This window comes from Lytechinus variegatus, chromosome 7 (assembly GCF_018143015.1).
Source record: "Lytechinus variegatus isolate NC3 chromosome 7, Lvar_3.0, whole genome shotgun sequence".
NCBI lineage: Eukaryota > Metazoa > Echinodermata > Echinoidea > Temnopleuroida > Toxopneustidae > Lytechinus > Lytechinus variegatus.
In genome coordinates this window covers 11,352,014-11,376,497 of record NC_054746.1, presented here as the reverse complement: position 1 = coordinate 11,376,497, position 24,484 = coordinate 11,352,014, and the positions used below count along the sequence as shown (strand labels likewise).

Below are 24,484 nucleotides of genomic sequence, written 5' to 3'. Positions count from 1 at the left end.
ATGGATGCTTATGCAGTGGGGATTAGTGGAAGAAAAAAATGTTGAGGGTGCGGATTATTATATAAGTTTTTCTATCATTATTATCATTATTAATTACTTTATTTATTTAATTTCTTTTTGGGGGAACATTCAGTGCCGCCATCGTGCTCATGAGAGCGTACATTTTTCTCTTTATCATTGTTCCACAAAAATGTCTGCATGGAGGCCGCGGGGTGGGGCAAAGGTGCAAGTGGGGTTACTACCATGGGGGATGCCGCCACTGGGCTAGGCTACGGGGGTATATTTCTTTTTCATTCATGACCTGCTCGAGAACGTTATGTAAAAAAAAACTCATTGAAAAATAATTATGGAACCCCAATTTTAATGATTATGAAGGCATGATTATGTGTGAGTCTACCAAAGTGGGAGAAGCCCCCATATCGATGAGAGAGGAGTCATTGTGTGTTCTCATTCTCATTTATAAAAACTCTTATTCTTTCTGTCAAATCATACAGCTTATTCACATATATGACAAGCAATATGCCCTTTAAACACAAAGTAAATAACACAATAATAGCCTATACTTTCCGGGTAAGTTATTATTATATATCATCAATGCCATGGCTATATGTAACTAGGCCAGTCTGTCATTAAAATGATCAAAATGCCGTCTTAGGCCTATTATTACGCAGGGTTAACCAATTAATTGATAAAACTGCTCTACCAGCGGACTCCGAGCACCTTCTCCAATCTAAATGCCGGCACCTTTTTGCCCACTCCCAACTTTGGTTTACTGCATGACGATGTGATCAACAAAACCATATGCCATATATATACAAACCATAAATGATTTATGCCCCATTTAATTTTTATTATATTCTCGGTCAACTTGTCTACACGGACCATATAGAAATATATTACTAGTTTGACACGGACATATGTCTGAACTTTGATTATTAACATTTTTTAGTTTTAAACTTTCTTTTCCAAGAAATATTTTTTTTTTACATTTTAAATTATTTATGAACCTGTTTGCACAATACTATATAGTATTCCAGACACCTTCATAGGCACATATTTTATTGGACTGCAGAATCATGAAAGGCGGTCTGACATCGAAAAAAACATCCCTGAATTATAATTTGGGCAAACGAGAATTTGTCAAAAGAAAATAATTTTGCTGGTTATAACATGCGTCATTTGGTAAGAAGTTGATGGACAGAATATATTGAATGCCCTGGCGAGAATCACCACGTGCCATGCTACAAAAGCTTGAATGGAGTCAAAGGGTGCGTGGGCGTTGACTGCTCTGGGCTCTCTTACCACTCTTCAAAGTTTGTGTTTTAGTACGTATGACACCAAACAACACTCCGCATCTGTTTGTTTGCAGCTCAGTCACAATTCTGAGAAAAGCGGACAAGAAATTCTTTTGTTGGAGAATTGGGGGTAATCGTCGTTTCAGAGTGAGAAGAAAACAAGAGATATTTGGTTCCCTTTTACCAATTTGTTTTTATAATGTTAAAACTATTCTTCGAATGCTTCCGGCTGTTCGCGTGTGCCAACTCCAGATTGAGGGGGAGAAAGGATTAGAATGTAACGGAGAATGTAACGGTACAGTCACCGATTAGCGTGAAGCCTAATCACCATTATAAATCGGCTCTGTTATTGTTTGTTTAGCTTTATTTGATGTTCTTCACAATTTCTTCACTGGTTTTATTAAGACCGGAGCATGTTTTCATTTGGAACGGAAGTGCAAGGAAGATCGTAAAATATCATAATCATAATCAATCATGACGTCACTTCTTTCTGCTAATTTACATACAGCGAGCTTGCCTCACAAAGTGAACAGTCCGGTCGAATCACGCATGTGGTTGATATGATGTGACATAAATGATGAAATATCAGGGGAATTGATGTTCATATAGCATGTGTTTACGAAGCAATATCTTCGAGCAAATAGCTTTATCGGTTAAAATAGTTGTTCTCGGTAAAATTTAGAAGAGTGCACATTGTTATTTTGGAGCTTGTTTATTTACGTCAGCGCGGATGGATAATGTATTTTACATATCGAAAGGCCATTTGTTGCATAGTAATGAGATGAGAGCAGTACACACACACACACGCTCGTGATATACTGTGTGTGTATAATTGTGTGGAAAATAAATGGTACGTTCGATTTCCGTGCTCGGATGCATGTCGAAGTCTTTGAAAAGGTGTGGAATTTCACATAAAAGCATCGGTAAGCATTGTTGTGCCAGCTGCATGCATAGTGCATATGCATCTTAGAAATTTATGCTATTATTTCTGAGATTTTTGCAGGATGTCATTTTTGTGTAGGTGCTAAAACAAGGAAGTGGTCGTTCTAGGGACTGTCGGTGTCGCACTCGGGGTAGTTTTTCAAGATTTGTACATTGATTCAGTGCATTGCAGCATATGGGTGTATGTGTGTGTGTGTGTTCGTGAGTGAATAGCCAGCATGTGTGTAATGAATCAATGCGAGGGCCGCCGAGCCAGAGCCGAGAGCAGCTGTGAACGCGCACGCGTCAGTCAGTGTGATTGTTTTTGGCCAGTGCAGTTAGCGAGGGAGGAGGGGCACTTTCGGCCTGCCTTCCCCGACCCCGGCCCTGCTGCAGAGTCGCAGGCCGGATCTATCCTAAAACAAACTAGGTCCAGATACTCCTGGCCGGACTTGATTTCCTATTCGAATGACCAATTAACCATCTTAGATTATTATATAAGCCTACTTGCAGATTGAAAGGTATTTTGGCATTATCGTGATATAGGTAACCACCATTCACTTCATACAGCAGCGCTTTATTCAGTTGCACGCACGGTTCCCTATTTCCACCTCCATTCACTTTGTACACAAATGCGCGTACACAAATCTATGAGTGGTTTCCAAAACCACGATTTGGCCGGTATTTTTAAGTCTTAAGGCCACCGCACACCTTGCGACTAGTCATTTGCTCATTTTCTGAAAATGTGAATGGAACATACAAAATTATTACATGTATCATTTTATTGGCATTATCGTGATATAGGGAACCACCGTTCACTTCACACAGCAGCGCTTTATTCAGTCACACGCAAGGTTCCCTATTTCCACCTCCATTCACTTTGTACACAAGTTCGCGTACACAAATCTACGAGTGGTTCCCAAAACCACGATTTGACCATTTTATTTGAGGTTTTAATTAATTGAAAGAATACTAATAATGTAACCATTTTGAAAGATTGCAAGCCTTTATTTCGGAGTAAAGGCCAAATTAGTTTCAAATCGTAGCCAATCGTATGACTGCTATGACGTCATTGCGACTAGATATTAAATTCGCTTTTAATTATTTCAAGAAGGATGATAGCATAGTCACAGATTTGAACATAGGTATTCGTACGATGATTTGGAACATTACACAGTAAGATATTCCAAGTCTCAATGTTAGCATCAAATTCTACTACAGTTTATTCTGAAATCGGGTCGCAAACCAATCGTAAGGTGTGAGGTCGCCTTTAGCCTTGAATTGTCAACTACAGAGTAGAGTAAACTAAAGAAATTTAAGTTAGTTCAGCACTAAATCAGCACTGGTTTTGCTCGGGCTGATTTACCTCGCCAAAATTGTTGGCAAATACCATAGTCATAGAAGGTCCCTCAATTACATTTCAAGGTCTAGATGCCCATTGCCCACCACTTTTCTGAATATCGCGATCGGAAATGACTGTATATTGCCTTGGTTCGATCTCCAGGTCGTTTGAATTCTCAGTCAGATACCCCTTTCATAAACCTATATCCTCCAATTAGCCGTCTAAGAGTAATGCGGATAATTCAATAAAAATTGCGTTCACCAACTCCGAAAATAAGCCGCATTATTTTTACGAGCGCCAGTCATGAAAAAGGTGGATAATCGTCATGACAACTGGACACGATGCGGTTGTGTTGGAAAAGGGTGACCTTGTGACCGCACCATGGCAATTATCCGCATTATTTGGAAATGCGTTCATAAACTCAAAATCTTGTCCCGATGCTGCTATTATGCGGATAATAGCAGCATCAAAATAATGCGGATAACTCTGGTCCTCCTCCATTTTACGACCAAATTATGCTGCTATTAGCCGCATAATTGGGTTTATGAAAGGGGTAATAGACTGTTGTTGGTTGTTCCGCTGAACTCCATTGGCTCCACTCACCAAAATACAGAGACTGAAGTTCTAGCTAGATCTGTACAGGGGACTCGATGGCCATATATGTTTATGTTTAAGTTGCGCGACAGCCAAAGTAAGTCACTGCTTCCCCCCCCCCCCCTTTTAAGTTTATTTTTCCCTGTTTTGCTGCATTTCAGGCCAAAAAATAATAACCTTTATTTTGGTACAGTTCTTTTTATATATTTTTATGAAATAAAGACAAAAATCGATGAGCCCCATCGGGGGGATTTTGCATTGTTTAACCCCCTAATGGTGGCTGCACGATAGCGAGCCGTCTGTGTACGAGGAGAAATTAAAAAAAATCAAAATGTTAAAAAAGAAAAACCTCGAAACAGACGGCTGCCAGCTGTCTAAGTCAGACATTGCTTGCCATAATTTTGATTTGGACTGTAGTTAGCAACCAAAATCATGTGAACGTGAGGCGGCATACAAATTGGTGAGCTGCCGCAGGCCAGGCAAATCTTTCAGTCACTGTCTTAAGTCCAGGTAAGAGTTCCATATGCATCCCCCACTAAAAATGGAAAAAAAAATAGAAATACATATCTATCAATTTTTATACTTAAAGTTAAATATAGATCTAGCTTTAGTTAGTGTGTGTGTGGGGGGGGGGGTACTAAAATCAAATTTTAGAATTTTTATAACTCATCATTTTTTTCCTTGCCATTGGCATTGGTTTGTACGGGACTCTGCTGCATCGCGTCTTGAACAAAAAGGACATTGAAAAAGATCTTCCCTAGCTGTACTGTGTGCAAACACGCAATATGCACATCAGCGTAAAAGCGATATGCAATGGGATACACACTATTACTATTGGATGGGTCCAGCGAAACTTGCTCGCCCCAATCAACATGGCAAATCATGTTGCACCATTTATTCCGTGAAGTATACCCGATTTTAACCCCATCTCATGTATTAAAAAGAAAAAATCAACAAAATGAAAATGAAAAAAAATCAACAGAATAAAAAAGTAAACAAAATACAAAAAAAATAATTAGAAAAAAATTCCCTTTACAGTTTTTACCCCCCCCAAAAAAAAATGCCTCTCCCCATTTTTTTAAAACTCAACCCCATCAAAAGAATCGCCCTCTTTTAGCCAGTAGGCTATTAAAAAAAATGTCAATTTGTGATATACATGTATAACCCAGACAGAGTTGGGCACAAATGACTAATGAGCTTCAAATCGATGGGAATAAATATTAAATGTAATTTTCTATGCTTGGTCATGAAAAATTTTATTCTACAGGTGTTTGGTGATATCTGATTGTGAGATTACGGTGAGAAGAGTTGCTACAATGACGATGTTCAGGAATCAATACAGACATGATATGATTTTTTTTAGACAATTTGTGATACTATCCTTCATTAAAAACGGAAACAGAATGTGTTTACCCTACATCAAGCTCTAAATTTAAATTAATGATTATTCAATTATTGTTAAAATATTAGGATCAAATAATGTTCTACATGTATGATCATAGGAAGAAATACTGTTAATGAGAGCAAGTTTTTTTTTATGTTGAATTATCTTATACAGAGAAAACAAATTTTATCTGTGATAAAATGGATCTCAGAATACCACCCCTGTACACTGGTGGACTGATTAAAAAAGAAATGCGCATGAAATTCATTGTCAAGCAATTAATCAGTTTAAGAAAACAAATGTTCTGAAAATATTTTATAGATTTTGAACAGTAAGGCATATTAATTAACCAAGTGGGAGTATGTAAAGTGAGATCACCATACTGGACTTTTCAGTTTACTTTCCTGAATGTTTTGGCCTATGCTTCCACATTTGTTATGACTACTACCACAATTCTTCGCTCCTCGTCCAGGATGGGTCTAACACCAGTCCAGTAGTTATGACTGCAAACAAACTGAACAAATATAGCCGGACCCATACTGCAATGCAACAAGATGTTAATATCATGGGTCAATAAATTAAGAACATTGAGGAATCCTTTTCGGTAATCGTTTTTTATTTCCAAAGTCCTAATTCATTGGTAGATTAAAGGTTGAAATGCTAAGTTCTGTGAAATTCTTGACATTGATTTTAAAGGAAATTTAGACCTCTGGTTAATTTTTAAAGTGATTAGTGACAGATATTTTAGAACATTGTAGTTAAGGCTATTGAGGAGCCAGAAAGTATTTGTGATATGCTGTGTGAATGAACAGCCTTATTACTGTAGAAGCTGTTATTTTCGCAGGGGATCTATATCGCCGATTTCGTGAATTGCTGATCGGCCGCAAATTTAGCATCACGCCAAAATACTGACATGTTTATTAGTCAGTGCCAATATCCCCAACAGCAAAGCTTTGCTATTGAAAACATCTCGTGGTGAAAAATATGAGATATGCACCTCTATATGTACAAAAAATAAGGTTTAGAAAATAGAGTTAGTGATTCAAAAGTTAGCTAGAATTTCACTTTTTTTTTGATATTTCTCAAACAAGATCAGAGCCTAAACTATTTTCTCACATAATTTCATCAATATTCTTTCACTCACTGTAATATGAAAATGTATTTTCCATGAAATAATTAGATTTTATTGTCATCTGATTCACTGTATACACACACACACACACACACATACATGTATTGGCAGCTATTTGCATACTCATTTTTATTCATTAGTCACATGACCCGAGCTTTTAGAAATGTAAGATTTTGTTCACAAAATTCAACATTTTTGCACTGAAACCAATTTTTTAAAAGTGAATCTAACAAAACACAACTTCAAAAAGATTGCTCTTACAGATCAAACTGTGACATGATAAATTTTAAGTTCTAAAGATACAAAAAAGTTCAATTTAAGCCACTTTTTTCTTTTTTGTAACTGTTTTTATAGGGATAAAAAAAATCAGCATAAGGAATTGCCATTAGTTTGCTTCTTTGAAATGCTGTGGAAGTGTTTTTACATTTTCCGATCGTGAATTCAACAACCACAAAATGTTGGGACCCTGTGATTTGTGAAAATAACAGCTTGTACAGTACTTTAATTAGGTACAAAATTAATTGCTATACATCAAATTTTTAAAAGATTCGCATACACTTGCTTTATAGCCAGAAATGAGAGAGCAGTTGATGTCTAATACTCTTTAAATCTATTATATTCTGTTAAAGAATGATTTGATTTTAGAGGATTTTCATTATTATACAATTAATTTGAAATAAAAACAATTTGTGTTATGCTTGTTAAAGGTCAAGTCCACCTCAGAAAAATGTTGATTTGAATCAATAGAGAAAAATCAGACGAGCACAATGCTGAAAATTTCATCAAAATGGGATGTAAAATAAGAAAGTTATGACATTTCAAAGTTTCGCTTATTTTCAACAAAATAGTTACATGAACGAGCCAGTTACATCCAAATGAGAGAGTCGATGATGTCACTCACTCACTATTCATTTTGTTTTGTATTGTTTGAATTATACAATATTTCAATTTTTACGAATTTGACAATTAGGACCTCCTTGCCTGAAGCACAAAATGTTAAAATAAAGGAATTCCACGTGTTTATGGAGGAATGAAACTTCATTTTCCATGACAATGACGAGAAAATCAAAATATTTCATATAATAAAATACAAAAGAAATAGTGAGTGATGTCATCAACTCTCTCATTTGGATGTAACTGGCTCGTTCATATAACTGTTTTGTTGAAAATAAGCGAAACTTTGAAATGCCATAACTTTCTTATTTTACATCTGATTTTGATGAAATTTTCAGTGTTGTGCTTGTTAAATTTTTCTCTTTTTTTTCAAATCAAGTTTTTGTTGAGGTGGACTTGTCATTTAAGCATGTCTCAATTGTATTCAACCACTTTTCATTGCATTCACATAATTTCCAGGGCTCTTTTGGGTATTTCAGGGGCGAATTTGTCTTGCATCCTTTTGTCATTTTTTAAAGCAAAACGATAGAATGACTGTAGTCATTTGAGAATTTTACTGTCCCTAATTCTGACTTGGGCTTTGCTCTCTAGTTTTCCCCTTGTTTGCAGTATAAAACTTTTTTATCCTTGCAATATTTATTTTAATAAGGAAATGATCATGGTAAGGTAATTTGAATTGATGCCAATATCCTGTACTGCCTATGAGATTAATGTCCATAAGAATAACTTAGATTTAAAAGGGAAAAAAATCACCAAGAAAAATGTTCAATCAGTAACATAACTGTACAGATTTGAACTTTGGTTTGTAATCCAAACCAGTCAATGAATTATTGCAGTACACTAGGAAATAAGCTGTCATAATGACCACTTTTGTAAGTTAATCCTATTGTTGATCTAGTCTTGGGGAAACCACAGAACACAAAAGGTGCAGTGGAGAGAACTTGCCCTGTTCATCCTCAGCCGGGGATCCGTCATACCACTAATGGACAAGTGAATTCAGTCCTTCCTGTGGTTTACATCATGCTGGGCTATTGTCACCTAATCATAAGACCTAGTTTGTTCTGTCAAGGTCTATTTATATTCCATGTGGACTTGACTCCGATATTACAAAACTGCAGTCTCTACATACTTGTGTTGGAGCTGAATTCAGGTGCCCTAAGTTGGTTCGTCCATCCTGTGCTTTCCTCTGTAGTGACGTTCTGCTTTACAACATAGATTCATTCAGGTGTGTTTCAAAATGAACCTGTGTGTTGCTACAATGACAACTGCATAGTAGACAGAAAGTTTATTTATATATAAAAACAAATTCAAGTATATAAAAAAACATCAAACATTCAAAACAATACATAAAGAAAAGATAGAAACAAGCCCAAAACAAATACACACATACATGTAGTTGACGCAGAAGGTGGTGCTGCACCCGCTAGAGTTTGCTCAATCTCAAGATTTTATCCTGATCGACTCTCTTCGCGATTAATCTTTCAAGAAACCCTGTCTCCACCATCACAAGAAGAGAATTCCTGCTCGAGCGAGGCATCGATGCATTATTGTCTGACGTCGTGAATGAATAATTCCGAGTGCGTCTGGACCTGCGAATTAGCGGGATGATTTGTAAAATAGTGGGCTATTTTGCAAATAATCCCTAGTTGACTTGGGATCGCAATCTCGAGATTAATCCTGCGAACTAGCGCGATAATTGCGTCTCCATTACAAATTATCTGGAGATAGTTCAGATCGTGATAATTTGCCGGATCAGAAAAAGCACGCTAATTTGAAAATACGGGCTGGTGCACACGGCCCTCAAGAGCCAAATAGTCACTGTCATGTCTTACTATCTGATAATGTACTGTTAAATGCAAAGCCAATAATTCTTTTTTCTGAATTGTGCAATTGATCATATAGTTTCAGGACTTGTTTTGTGTCTCCTGACCAAATTTGTTATTTTTGTCTTCGAAAGAATCTTTTCTCTCACCTTTTATTTTTACCCCCGCATTATTATATAACAATGGTAAAATTAACAAAATATGAAAAATGATTGAGCTTTGATATTGTATGTTTTCGAGGCTTTTATGAAGAGGAAGTACATGTATGTATTATTGTAGTCCATCACTGAATGCAATCGAATATAATTGAAGAACAAAAAAAAATGACATTGAATGAAGCATACTGAAAGTGAAACATTACCATTCCAGGTAATGTTAAGCACTCTGTTTTTCAATAATTAAACATACAAGTGTCGTGTCATAAGAGGGCTCTTTTCCTCTTTTCTGCATGAATTGACATGGAAGTTAGTCATCAAATTAACTAAAAAAAAAACCCTCAACCAATTGACCCGAAGTTTCCTGTTGGGTTGTACAATGGTGTGCAAACTGCAAATGTCCAATTTATGTCTAAAATGTTAAAATGTGAAGTGCCTAGAGTAAACCTGTGTACATTATACTGTAGAGAGGAGAGTAAACATTTTCCTTTGTAAATGTCTTCGCCATCAAGAAGTTCATGTAGGATAAAACTACTTTCCTCTTTACTCCTACTGCCCAAGGTAAAATACTCTTCCAGTCTTTGATAAGGGGCCATCTGTTAAGTTGGTGCAATTTAGAAGCACTCTGTAACAAGTGAAAAATTAATTTTAAAAACTTTTGAGGGCTTTTTTTTTAGCTGACCAGCCAAATTACAGTTTACTCCGGAGTATATAGAAATTGCAGGAGCCCTTTTTTAGTTTTCCAGGGCTTATGGTGGCATTTTGAGACAACTTTGCCATAGGCCTTGTTGTTGCTGATTAATTTTCATTAGATATATGATGCAATGTATGATGTTTTTTTTAATCAACTATGTTCAAGGGATTAACTAACTTTGTTAAGAGCAGAAAACTCTGCTTCTGATAGATGGGTTGGTAATTTTATACTGCAGATATCTTGTATAAAGATCTAGCAATTCCTGTCTGTCCTATAAAGGATGAGCAGTTGAATCACTGAATTTGATAAATTGCCTTTAAAATGGTAGTGCAGCATTGTGAAACCTGTTGGCAAGTCTGTGCTTATTGACGTACCAGCCGTTTTTTTAATTATTTTTTTATATAGAACAGAGGTACTCATGACACTAAAATGATTGTTTTATGCATTTAGAACTGGCATTTACATTTATTCTTATCTGCAGATTATGAAAAAAAATCTTGAAATCTCGAATACTATTCTCAACGAGGATCTTTAAATAAAAATCACACAGAACACACCTTGAGTGATGATATACTGTTACTCATCTACATGTATATAAAATTCAGTGGTACCAGCCAACTATGACTGGCACAGTGTTTTCATATATTAATTTGTTTTAGATTTTGAAAGCAGATCAATTTACAAGTGAACACATTTTTTAAACACCTGCATGTTTCACTAGAAGAGCATTTTTAAAATAGTGAGTCTAGGCTTTGACTAATGATATTCTGAATCAGTGTTCAAAAACGTGACCGTGCTATGATGTGCTTAGTATCTACTCTATTTTTGGACACAGATATTCATTGAGCACTAATATACTGATATGCACCTGTGATTATTTGATGGTTGTTTCTGGGGTATTGTAATATTCTTACGTTATTTTTTTTGGGGGAAAGTTTATTGTTTGTTATTTACTATTTTATTTACAAATGAAATCACAGTACTTTTTAGCAAAATTTCAAATTATTTTAAGTAGGCCATGTACCCCTACAAAAAGCAGTTGCATTCAGTCAGGCATTTAATGTGTGAGTAAAGTTCAACTGAGTTTTGTAGACCTTCCTCCTTGTACTTGACTAGATGCACACTACAGGTATATTGACAAAAAGAAATGACTGCAATTAGAAAAAAGAAATAGACAGGAGCTAAGTTATATTTATGACCATTATTAACAACTTACATTTATAAAGCATTAAGGTTAGATGTGTAAAGTTAACACTTGCACTTTTATAAGTTCCTATATTATTTTTAGTCGCTGGCCAAGGCTCCTTCGCACATGAACCTAAAATGAATAATAATCGTTTATGAGGCTATTAAGTAACTTAGCGAGGTGGGCATGAACTTCTGTTACTTGATTTGTGAACAAATCACTTGACTTTTATATTACCAAAATCTTGTTTCTGAAAAATGGGTATTGGCCTTCATCTTGTCACTTGACTTAGCCCTAGACCCTTCTGCTTCCTTTCTTCATTGGTCTGGTTAGCAGTGCCAGCTAGTACCGGACTATTGGGCTTAGGCCTTTCTTAGCCTCACAGATGATAAAGGACTATTAGCAGTACTGGATGTGTTGATTTCTGCAGGCCAAAGACCCTTTGTTTTCGCACTTGTGCTTAGTGCATAATGTAGAGTCTAAAGCAGTGAGACTTGATTCACTTCATGTACTGTTGCTGGCTCTTATTTGACACAAAGCCTTTTTGCCATCTAGTCTTCACTTTAGAATAAGTGTCAAATATGAGTCTATGACACCGTTTTTTAAATTACGTTTTCTAAAACTAGTTTACTGGAAACCGGTTCAGGAAACCAGTTTTGAAGATCGCTTTGCTAGCGTTGCCATTTGATCACACGAAAGTTGTTTTCAAAATCATTTCACATAAAGCGATCTTGTTGCTATGGAAACGCTCAGTGGGGTGACACGTTTCGCTTGAAATTCAAAACAGCAGCATAGGCATCCTACACCTGTCGTGTGGAGTAGCCCGCTCAAAATGTGCGAAGATCGCTTCCCAAAGAACGATTGTGTCCTCACGGTAAAACCAGTTTAACAAGGCAAAGCAATCTTAAAACTACAACGCGAGGTGGTTTCAGAACCGGTTGGGAAGATTGCTTCCAAAATTGCTTTGACTGTCCTCACTACACGTTAAACTAGTTTCCACTAAACTACTTTTCAGTAAACTAGTTTTAGGAAGGTAGTGAGAACGGTGTCTATGCCAGGTCTATGCTTGCAGACGAGGCACATACTGTCAGAACATGATGTATGGGAGAATGAAAATGTGCATTGCACTCATCAAGTTGTCTGTAGATACATGAATATCTCATGAAATTATACTTCCTGTAAGGATTATAAATGTATATCATTTGCATTCTAGTGGTATAGCTTTCATGAATTGAGCTTCATGGTATGTCGTCTGTGTGTTGCTTGCCTTGCAAACAGTTTGATGACTTTTCTTTAATAAACAAGTCAATGATTTCTAAGAGAAAAAAAATGCAAGGTAGCAGATTTGTGTTAAGATTTTCTCATTGATTAAATGATTTGCCTCATCTTAAAGAAAATTTAGTCACATCTATACTTACATCTAACTACATAATTGTGCTTCTATTGTGCGGTGAATTAAAAATAGGGTTGCATTTTAATCTCTAAAAGTATTTCATTTTTATAACTGCTGATAACATTTAATGGTAAGTGACCCTGAGCTCAAATAGGTGGTTTCAGACCGCCTCGAAGTTTGTCAGTTCCAGGTATTTTGGTAATGTGAAAGCAAACTTCGCGTAATTTCCCTGAAAGAAAATACCCGCTAAATAGTAGGTACTTGGCGAAATTACGAGAACTTTCGCAGGGATTTTTCCAAGGTCGCAGGTATTTTGGCAATGTGAAAGCAATTTATGGGAACTTTTAGCCCAGCGTGTCGTTGGGCGCGGCGCCGTGGGTGGCTGCTGGGCTAGTGATTTTAAATCTCGCGCCTTGCCTGCTTATACAGACCACACTGCGCATGCTCGTAACTTCAGGAACTTTCGGGGCGGTGTGAATGCAGGAATAATTAATGGGTATTTTTTAGCCTAAAAAAGTTCTCGTAATTCAATGGGGATTCTTATCATTGAGGTGGTTTGAAACCACCTAATGACACCCCTCCCAAAAAAAGAAAAGTGAAATGAAATGTCTGAACTGTATAGTGATTATATGATTGTGTTGGCAGCTCATGGAAGTTTGAGAAGAAATAAAACAGTAATAATTTCTTCAAGATTTATCCAAGTATCCTCTCAAAGCTACAAGTGCTCATCTTGGTTGATAGTTAAAGCTCATTGCATGATTCACTTGTGTTATCAGTAACAAACGGTCTAGGCTGTCCCTTGTACACAGCCAGCCAGCCAGTCCACATGCATGTTCTTCTTTCTTGCAGCTGGTAATTGCGTACGAGTGACGCGCTCGTTTGTGTGTCACTCTGCAGGACGGGCTGGCAGCTTCCGTGGCAGGAAATCCCACCAGTTTGAGTTAAGGCCACAAAGTTCATTATTTTCTCTGCTGGAGAAATTTCTATTCCTTTGAGAAACCTTTTCTGACCCAAATCAAATATAGGCAATGCACATGAAGGCCCTTGTTTTTTTCATATTGTATTTGTTTTCCTTGTGTGTATGTGTGTGTGTGTGTGGGGGTAGTATATTTTAGGAATGTATTTTTCTTTTACATTACAGTCATTCCTTTTTCTTACACCATCAACTGACTCCTTGACAAAATTTAGATTAAAGGTAAATGCTAGTTTTGGTAACGATATCAAAATGAGTTCGTACAGAATCCAATGAAATGACCACCAAAGTGTCTGTATAAATAAAACGCATGTGCCAAAGGATTCTGGAAGAAATTGTGTAATTGCTGAGAAATCAGCAAATAAGCACAGGATTCGGGTAGAGCGTCGGGCCCGACGCTCTAAGCAAGAATTATACATTGTCCCACGTGCGCTAATCTGTGTTGGGGATCTTCGATGTGAAAATTTTTCAGCCTAGATTTCAAGATTTCACAAAGTTCAGTTAATGTAACTGTACCAGATCTAGATCCTCGATGATATACTGACAATTAAGCCTTGTTTTATAGACTTTCTCATGAAATCAGTGTTTACTGCAACTACTGGAATTTCTCTTTAAAAGCAAGCTGAAATGTCTTCAGTAAAGATAATACAAGACGCATTGAGCTTGTACGCAAGTGAATAGGAGGCTGAATGTACAACATTTTTATGATTGCAGACCTTCATTTTTGAGGAGCGCGATCACGCTGGCGCTCCTACCGTGCTCCTAAAAGAAAATAAGGAGAGCAAAAAGTCGCGCACCCCCCCAAAATAAAATTTCACATTTTACATCTTTAAATCTATGAAATGGCCATGATCTATTTTCCATAATTCCTTGAAATTATTTTGATTTAGTTGAAAACTATCAGAAAAATGAAGAATATTCATTTCTTTCCCGACTCCGATTTGAATCTAAACTCGGTAAATATTGTAGTCCCATATGTAGATTTTCATGGCGACACCATGGAAGTCTACATGTGGGACTACAATATTTACCGAGGTAAGTTCAAATCATGAGTCGGGAAAGAGGTGAATATTCTTCATTTTTCTGATAGTTTTCAACTAAATCAAAATAATTTCAAGGAATTATGGAAAATAGAAGGCCATTTCATGGATTTAAAGATGCAAAATGTGAAATTTTAGCAATTTTTTTTTTTAGCAGGAGCGCGACATCTTGTAAACGTATTGACCCAGGCCTAGTTTCACCACAGATTATTTAATAGCTAACACAGCTATTGCATATATACGATGTTAAGAAAAATCTACAATTTATCATGTATGTATTGTAATGAATTGATTTGACCTCCTCATGGAGAGCGATTCCGAGGAGCTCAATTGAGCTCCTCAAAAAAAATAAGGAGAGCTATTTATTGAGCTCCATGAAATTATAAACTTGAAGGACTGTGATTGCATAAATACCCAATCAAATAGTACCATTGCACAGCTATATACATACTGTATACCTACATGTACGGTACTTGTTAAAGAGAAATGCCAGTAGTTGCAGTAAACACTGATTTCATAAGAAAGTCTGTAAAACCAGGCTTAATTGTCAGTATATCATCGAGGATCTAGAACTGGTACAGTCACATAAACTGAACTTTGTGAAATCTTGAAATCTACGCTGAAAAATATTCACACTGAAGATCACCAACACAGATAAGCGCACGTGGGACAGTGTATTATTATTGCTTTGAATGTCGTGCCCGACGCTTGACCCGAATCCTGTGCTTATTTGCTAATTTCTCAGCAATTACACAATTTCTTCCAGAATCCTTTGGCACATATTCTTTATTTACACAAACAGACACTTTGGTGGTCATTTCATTGGATTCTGTACGAACTCATTCTGATATCGTTACCAAAACTGGCATTTACCTTTAAATACGCACTGCTGCTACAGTTGTGCGCTTGAATCACTGCTACCTCGGTATGCTGCTCAGGGATCTTGCTTTTCGCTTACAATAGTTTTGTCCTCATTTTCATGAATGACCGTAGGAAAAAAAGGATTACCATTCACAGTATTCATATTTTTGTGCAATGGCGAGATTTTGCATTTTGTGACAGACAAACATTATTCAATCCAGCTACCCTTCTTTGAATACTTTTTTTCACCTCATGCAAAATCATGTGACATGGCACCCATGCCTCTTTGCTCTTTGTATACTTTTGAAGGACAAGTCCACCCCAACAAAAAGTTGTTTTTAATAAAAAGAGAAAAATCCAACAAGCATTACACTGAAAATTTCATCAAAATCGGATGTAAAATAAGAAAGTTATGACATTTCAAAGTTTTGCTTAATTTCACAAAACATCCCGGTCGGTATGCAAATGAGGGGACTGATGACATCACTCACAACTTCTTTTGTATTTCATTAAATGAAATGTTCAAATTTTCTCATTTTCATGTGAAACAAAGTTTTATTTCTCCTTGAACATGTGGAATTACCATTGCTTAACTTTTTATGGTTCAGTAAAGTTGGTCCCTTCGGTCAAATCTGTAAAAGTTGAAATATTGTATAATTAAAAAAATAAAAAAAACATAAGAAATATTGAGTGATGGACATCATCGACTCTGTCATTTGCATGTGACTAAAAAACTATTATGTGAAAAATAAGCAAAAGTTTAAAATGTCTTAACTTATTTTACATCCGAATTTGATGAAATTTTCAGCATTATACTAGTACGAATATTTCTATTGATTCAAATCCAAATTTTCCTGGGTTGGAATTAACCTTTGAAAGAGGAATAGGTTAGTATCTATTTGTTAGGTCTGATTGTTTCAGAAAAAAGAAAAAAAAATGTAAATATGGGTACTTGCAAAAAATTGATACACTAACACTTGTTGCGTGAAAACATTTGATTCATGTAAAGTTACACATTGTGTAACTTTCCAAAGATTGTACTGCTGTGTGATTGATGCTCACACTCATATTCATTAGCATCTTAATCTCAATCAGGATCTATGAAATCATACCATCTTGTATGCAAAGTTTTATGGTATGATAATCTTTTGAGGGCGGAAAAGGGGCTTAAACATAAATTGTAAATGATTGTACCTCTTTATTTATCATCAGTGAATAATAGACATGGAGGAATAAAAATTCAGATTATCTGGGGTTGCTTTTATTTTTAATACGTAGAAAATTGAACTGGAATATGGAGAAGGATAGGGTGTTACTCCTTGTTTTCATTTTTACGAGTTGTGGAGGAAAGCAGATGAGACAAAAGTTTCAGCTTCCCAGAAATATTTTTTTGTATAAATGAAGCAAGTTTCTGATTATTGATATATTTTAATAAATAATGTTTCCATTATGAATGATGAATTTATTTTATGAAGTAATCCAATTTTCTTCTGTTCTTTTGACAGTGTTGTCACGATGGCGACAGGGAGCCACCTTGCAGTCAATCTGCAAGAGTTGGAGATGCTAAAACGTGAGATGCCTCAACAGATCCCGGCAGGGGTGCAGCGGAGCACCTCTTTGGACAGCATGCCACCCCCAGCCCAGCCAGCACCCGTGGCAAACAATACCGATCGCCTCCAGCAGCAGCCACAACAATCCCTGGCTGGTATACCAGAATTACACAACTCCTTGTCATCTCCTCCTCAAGCGTGCCCTGTACAAAGAAGCCGTAGTTTACCCCTCCTAGATGCCAGCCAGGAAATACCTGCTGAAATTCTAGCACAACTGACTGAAAGAGAAAACGAACAGATGGTAGTCACTGATGTTGGACAGCACGCTCTTCAACGGCAACAGCAGCAGCAACAGCAAGATGCACAAGAACCACAACCTGCACCTCAGCAACCACTCCAACAGCACAACCTTAACAGTAGAATTAGCGATAGCACAAGTACATGCAACTCCATTAGTATCAGTAACATTGTGTCCAACAGCAGTAATGTGAATAACGTACCATTTTCAGACTATATGCAGGCATCTCAGTATAGACTTCTCACGCAATCTCAGCTACAGCAAGCAACTCACCTACAGGAAAACTCGCAGCCCCTAAATCTAAGCCAGACAGCGGAGGTTAGACAGATTCTTAGTCAGGGCCTGCCCTCCCATATCCCTAGGGTTGCTAACTTTGGTGGACGTCACGTCCAAGTTGGAAGAGATGATCTTCCACTTGACTGGTCCAACTTCCAACAGGCAGCAAGATACGGTATTCGTCCAAGTGAGCCACGTCTAGGATTTCCACCAGCTATGCTGCCTCCTGCCATTGGCCAAATGCCTCCTACATTTAATCCAGCTTTTTCTGGAAGAGGGATTGATTCGTATGGAGTAGGGGCAAGTGCTGAAGGTATCCGTTATAGCGTGCCAAGTGCTATGAACCCCAATCTTCAGAAGCCTCATATGCCATTGTCAGTTTTTGCTCGGCAGCACGCCTTTATTAAGGAAGAAGTTGGCCGTCAGTCTCCTAAGGATGCAACTCGATTGCTGCACGTCCCGATGGACCATGTTGAAAACAACAACGATAAGTCTTCACCTAACATCCAGGCTATGTCAGATGGCTCAACAAGTAACATAGCTGAGAAAAACATGATGCCCTTGTCAGTGAGTGTATCCGTCGCATTTTCAGAACCTAGTCAGGACAGCCCCTCGTTCTCGCAACAGAGCAATAGTCCTGCACTTCTTAAACCAGCAGCTGATCAGACGCTCAGCATGATTAACTATCATGAGGATCATCTCCTGTCCGACACTGGGCTCATGTCCAATAGCCCGGTTCCTAGCTCGCTGGATGAGAACTTTCTCAACAGCAACATGATCATCAGCACCAACTCGGCTGCCAGATTGAGTGATGCGACCAATCTGACAGGGCTTGATTCTAACCCACCCAGTGTGAAGATGGAAGGGTTTGACTTGTTTGAAGGCAGTGGGGATGTTGATGAACAGAACTATATCACCGATTCCATCTCACCTCAGTCTTTGAGTATGGAAGACTCTAATCAGGGACTACCTCATGGCATTCAACAAAGTCATGGGAATCCAAGGCCTCTCAGTCAGTCTAGTATGTCTGCAGCTCATGCTAGAGGTAAGCAAAAATAATATAATTAGTGATGCTAAAAAAAAACATGTATCGAAACACAATTTAAGATAATGAGTCAGTACATGGCTGGGGTGACTAGTATTAGTGTTATCACAATTCTGTTTGTTTGAAAATCACTGGTTTTTATTTCTTTTTTCTGCTTAAGATGCATTATGCATCTACAATGTAAAAATGATATAATACAAGCACCCATGTTTTACAATTGTGAATGGGTTCATGATTAAAGATCTCTCAATTTAATTCAGTGCGAAAGATGCACATTTTTCAAATAAGAGTGGATAAATGGTACCATAAATGAATGACAACATGCACCGTTTGTTTCATGCAATGACCGTTCTGGAGTATACAAATGATGCACAATTGATAGTGAGTTACTGGTGATGCTGTAAAAATATACTGGTGCAAAAAGCACTAAGGCATTAGCCAAATGGTCTTGTACAACAAGTGTTGTAAATATTTTGGATGCCTGCATCACCAATAACTGTGTAAACCAACTGGTGCCTTTTTTGTTTTATAATACAGGTTGAAAATGTGACAGCAGAAGAATTGTGTAAATGACCTCAAGAAATGTAGAGTCAACAAGCCATTTGCTTTCTTGCGCGATCCACATCACATTTTAAGTCAGCTTTACATGTAGTTGAAATAAATTTATGTGTACATGTATGCACATCAACCTTGTCCTTGCCATACTTATTAAGAAGGTTGGAAAGGGCTAAACACTGTCTGCTTTTCCGGAAAAAAAATGTGATGATTTAAAAAAACTGACACTTGATGTATTTAATCATGTAATTGATTGTAGTAGAATGAATTGTATTCATTGTATATGTTTACATAAAATCTGTTAATGAAAACAAAAAATTGACATGGAATACCACGAATATGGTATTGCAATAACATACCCTATATATCTATGAAAGGCGCAGATTGATCGTAGGCAGACATTTTTTGTAACCAGAGGATTTTTTCCCCAGCAAAGCTTGCTTTATTCTCCAGAATTCATAAAGGGAATTTGAATCTGTCCATAAAGGTGCATGACTGGGCAAGGTTGATGCAGTGTGCAGTCCCAGAAATGTTTGATATTTCATCAGTTTAGTCACGGTTGAGAGAGTGCTATTGGGGGCACTCAATTTGTGGCGGGATCTAGCATAATGAGTGCATCTGTAACGCAAGATGTGCATGGCTACTTCAGGAGCACATCTTGTCTGCTCTCGTGTGCCTAGGGAAAGTCCAGGGTAATATTGATCGGGAGAGTGGTGGAGAGAGAAAGTGAAGGGGAAGGAGACGGAGGGAGAGAGTGGTGGAAAGAGGTGGCAAAGGGGAAGGAGGCGGAGGGAGAGAGTGGTGGAAAGAGGAGGCGAAGGGGAAGGAGATGGAGAGAGAGAATGGTGGAAAGAGAAAGCGGAGGGGAAGGAGACGGAGGGAGAGATTGGTGGAGAGAGAAAGCAGAGGGGAAGGAGATGGAGAGAGAGAATGGTGGAAAGAGAAAGCGGAGGGGAAGGAGACGAAGGGAGAGAGTGGTGGAAAGAGGAGGCGAAGGGGAAGGAGATGGAGGGAGAGAGTGGTGGAAAGAGGAGGCGAAGGGGAAGGAGATGGAGAGAGAGAATGGTGGAAAGAGAAAGCGGAGGGGAAGGAAATGGAGGGAGAGATTGGTGGAGAGAGAAAGCGGAGAGGAGGGAGAGAGAAAGGGAAGGAGAGGAAGGGAGAGAGTGTCGGATAAATAAAGCGAAGGGGAAGGAGACGGAAAGGAAGAGAGAGGAGTGACTGGAGGACCACATGGATACATTAAATGTGAAGCTCATAGAAAGGTTGATGCAGTTCATTGCTTTAGTTATGTTGGTGGATGCGACTTTCCCCCATTGCTTAAAGGACAAGTCCACCCCAACAAAAACTTGATTTGAATAAAAAGAGAAAAATTCAACAAGCACAACACTGAAAATTTCATCAAAATCGGATGTAAAATAAGAAAGTTATGGCATTTTAAAGTTTCTCTTATTTTCAACAAAATAGTTATATGAACGAGCCAGTTACATCCAAATGAGAGAGTTGATGACATCACTCACTCACTATTTCTTTTGTATTTTATTATATGAAATATGAAATATTTTGATTTTCTCGTCATTTTCATGTAAAATGAAGTTTCATTCCTCCTTAAACACATGGAATTCCATTATTTTAACATTTTGTGCTTCAGGCAAGGAGGTCCTAATTGTCAAATTCGTAAAAATTGAAATATTGTATAATTCAAACAATAAAAAACAAAAGAAATAGTGAGTGACATCATCAACTCTCTCTCATTTGGATGTAACTGGCTCGTTCATATAACTATTTTGTTGAAAATAAGCGAAACTTTGAAATGTCATAACTTCCTTATTTTACATCCGATTTTGATGAAATTTTCAGCATTGTGCTTGTCTGATTTTTCTCTATTGATTCAAATCAACATTTTTCTGAGGTGGACTTGACCTTTAACTTGTTTAGAATGTACTAGTATAAAAGGCTAGAACATGACTTTTCATTGGTAGGAGAAACTTGTGATAGGCTTTAGAAAGTAGGTTGTGTGCAGAATCAAGGTACTACAGATATTTTTTTTCTTTCTGATTTTGAAACAGAAAACACAAAAAACAGAATGTGAAGCCAAAACTGATTCTGATTATGTGATTTTAAACAGAAAAATTGATGTTTATCAATAAGTTGTATCAGGATTGAAATAAAATCAAACATTTGAAAAATGAACTGTATTTTCATTTTACTGTTTTTTTTAAATTATTGTTTTCTAATTTCTCTGCATAATGGAATGACAACATTGTTATAGACTTTTTTGTTTTGTTTTTATTGTAAAAGACCTTAAGAGAATTAACCACTTATTTGCATTTAGTTTCATTTTTTCTAAGACAAAATAGAAAACTGATACCTATTTTGTATTTCTTTTCCTGTTCTGTTGTTTTTCAGTCAACAAAATAGAAAATTAATAACCTTTTCTGATTTCCTCCTGTTTTTTTTTTTTGCTAGGCCTGTATTATACAGGTTGCATACGTAATACATAGGTCTGTGACTTGTATAATATAGCTCTACCTGTTGTACCTACATGTCCTAGAAATGGATGGGTTTCTGTACAAAGCCAATAAACAACTAAATTCAGTTGGCGACAGGTTAAGGGAAGTTAGTATTTTTATACAGGATTCAAAATCAATCCCTTTTCCAGTTTCTGTTACTATCACTTTTGCAGGTCTCAAGGTTAGACAAGAATTGTCCAAGCTTTAAATGTTAACGAACGTTCATGCATCAATAGAAAATTAATATCTTAATATGTACACCATACAAGGAAGAATTCTTCTGGTATGCGCAGCTTTCCATGTGTAAAAAAAACATCTACAAGGCAGTAGGCCGTCTTATGCAGTGTGCATGGCAAACGGTCCAGGAGATAATTAATATAATATGACACTTTCTAGGCCTACTCTTTAAGCTCACCAGCCAAACGTTGCTTTGTTGTATTACAGTTTAGATTGAACCCTATGGCAATTTCAGGGGCTTTTCTTAAGTTCTCCAAGGCTCTTGGGGGTAATTTTAGGGGTGAATTATCCATGAGCCCCTGTTTAATGGGCAAACCTCAACGGTTCTTTGCTTTAAAAAAAAATTAAAAAAATATTGATTGTTCACTAGATCTCTTTTATCTAATTTCTGTTATATCCAAAGCATTTATGTAGCTCTCCTGCTGCTGAAGCTTATCTCCAGCAGCGCTGATCTCCAGAGTTGAAATCCAGTTTTGGTTGCAAAAATAATTTTGGTCTGATTCTGATACAGTCTCAAATTATACACCTTGATTTTTTTTTACACATTTGACATCATCTGATATTGATGCCCATGATTTCTATTGAATTTCAGTGTAAACTTTACATTTTATTTTCTTTGATGCATACAGTGTATAAATCATTAACATCACCAACTATTCACTCTTGTGGGACAAGTAACTGGTGGTTACATGTATGTGTACATTTTTTCAGCCATGTGAATTTGGGATTTTATGTACCATGGTCAAAGAGATAAAAACAATAATGGTTTAATACCAAGGGATGTTAAAAATCTCAACATCATAGTTTAACTTTTAAAATTGCCAATGGATGTTTCAGCATTTCAGTTCTGCTTTTAAATCTGGCTAATGCTACTGCAGGGCGCTACATAACTTTTTAGAAACACTTGTCCAGTCGGGCAAGTAGATATTTTAATAGTTGCAATATACTTGCCCAAAAATCTATTTCACTTGCCCGAAAAAATCCTTGAAAAAAAGGTTTTACCTCTTCAAAAGAAATTTTTGCGGTTTTATAAACCATTGACCTTTTCCTCTCTTTTGACATGAGCTTATCTACATGTACCTTCTTTAATATTGCATTTATATTTCCAAAGTGATTTTATCTTGCTTGCCATGACCAAAATTATGGTCAATATCATATCATTTCGACCCTAATTTTGGTCATTCTACTGTGAGAATTTTGCTTTCCAAATTTGGGCAAGTAGTTTTGGTCTTTACTTCAAAACACTTGCCTGACTCTAACTTTTACTTGCCCCGGGCAATCGGGCAAGTGCTTATGTAGCACCCTGCTACTGAATACAGTAAATTCTAATGAAAACTGCCTCTTGGGCCTACCAAATACACTCACTCGATTTATTGCATACTCATACTGATACAAATTTGTGTATCTTATATAGCTAAATAGGAAAAAAAGTGTTGGCATCTACATGTACATGTATAAGCCTTTAAAGGTCAAGTCCACCCCAGAAAAATGTTGATTTGAATGATTATAGAAAAATCAAACTAGCAAAACACTGAAAATTTCTTCAAAAAAAACAAAGAAAGTGGATTTTTTTTCACAAAACAGTGATATGCACAACTCAAATGAGAAAGTTGATGATGTTCCTCACTATTTCTTTTGTGTTTTATTGTTTTGATTATTAATACAATATTTCATTTTTTTATAGATTTGACAATGAGGACCAACTTGACTGAATCATATACATTGTAGTATTAAACAATGCTCATTCCACATGTTCAGGGAGGAATTAATTGTTATTTTCACTTGATGATGAGGAGAAAAATAGAATATTCCCTATTTCATAATAGAATGCAAAATAAATAGTGAGTGGGTGACCTCATCAGTCTCCTCATTCGCATACCCACCAGGATGTGCATATAACTGCTGTGTGAAATTAAGCGAAATTTCAAATGTCATGACTTTCTTTAATATTTTACATCTGATTTTCATGAAATTTTCAGTGTTATGTTTATTAGGTTTTTCTCTTTTTATTCAAATCAACATTTAGTTGAGGTGGACTTGTCCTTTAATTTCTTGGAAGGCCGAATATTACACGCCTTCATTCAATCATTTCAATCCAATCCTTTCTACCACGAATACCATCCAAATAATCATTGTATGGAAGGTTGCGCATTAAGTGTTTATTAGAATCATAGTCAGTGACATTCATCAAAAGTGTTTGACCTTGATCTCTATGCACATGAATCCAGACTAGAGTACAGTAGTCGTGATTAAGATCTTACTTCAGTCTAACTTGTCATTCAGAATAATTACTTGTGTCAGTGTTCCAAGCTGGCTATGACTA

The 24,484-nt window shown here is 36.8% G+C and overlaps 1 protein-coding gene across 4 annotated transcripts; it reads left to right on the top strand.

The window, feature by feature from the left end:
- The first annotated feature begins 1,929 nt into the window (after positions 1–1,929).
- LOC121418441 (transcription factor castor-like) lies at positions 1,930–20,190 on the top strand. 4 transcript variants are annotated; one of them, XM_041612317.1, is made up of 2 exons: positions 1,930–2,312; positions 17,193–20,190. In XM_041612317.1, the coding sequence occupies exons 1-2, from the start codon at positions 2,272–2,274 to the stop codon at positions 18,868–18,870; spliced, it is 1,719 nt and encodes a 572-aa protein (XP_041468251.1). In that variant the 5' UTR covers positions 1,930–2,271; the 3' UTR covers positions 18,871–20,190. The 4 variants fall into 4 exon arrangements, with proteins under 4 accessions (XP_041468251.1, XP_041468254.1, XP_041468253.1 ...); XM_041612320.1 differs by having other exon boundaries at positions 1,930–2,368; XM_041612319.1 differs by having other exon boundaries at positions 1,930–2,737.
- Positions 20,191–24,484: the final 4,294 nt, after the last annotated feature.

Coding starts and splice junctions, on each gene's coding strand:
- LOC121418441 (XM_041612317.1), top strand. CDS start 2,272: ATGCTATTATTTCTGAGATTTTTGCAGGATGTCATTTTTGT. Junction 2,313..17,192: donor TTGCAGGATGTCATTTTTGT/GTAGGTGCTAAA, acceptor TTCTTTTGACAG/TGTTGTCACGATGGCGACAG.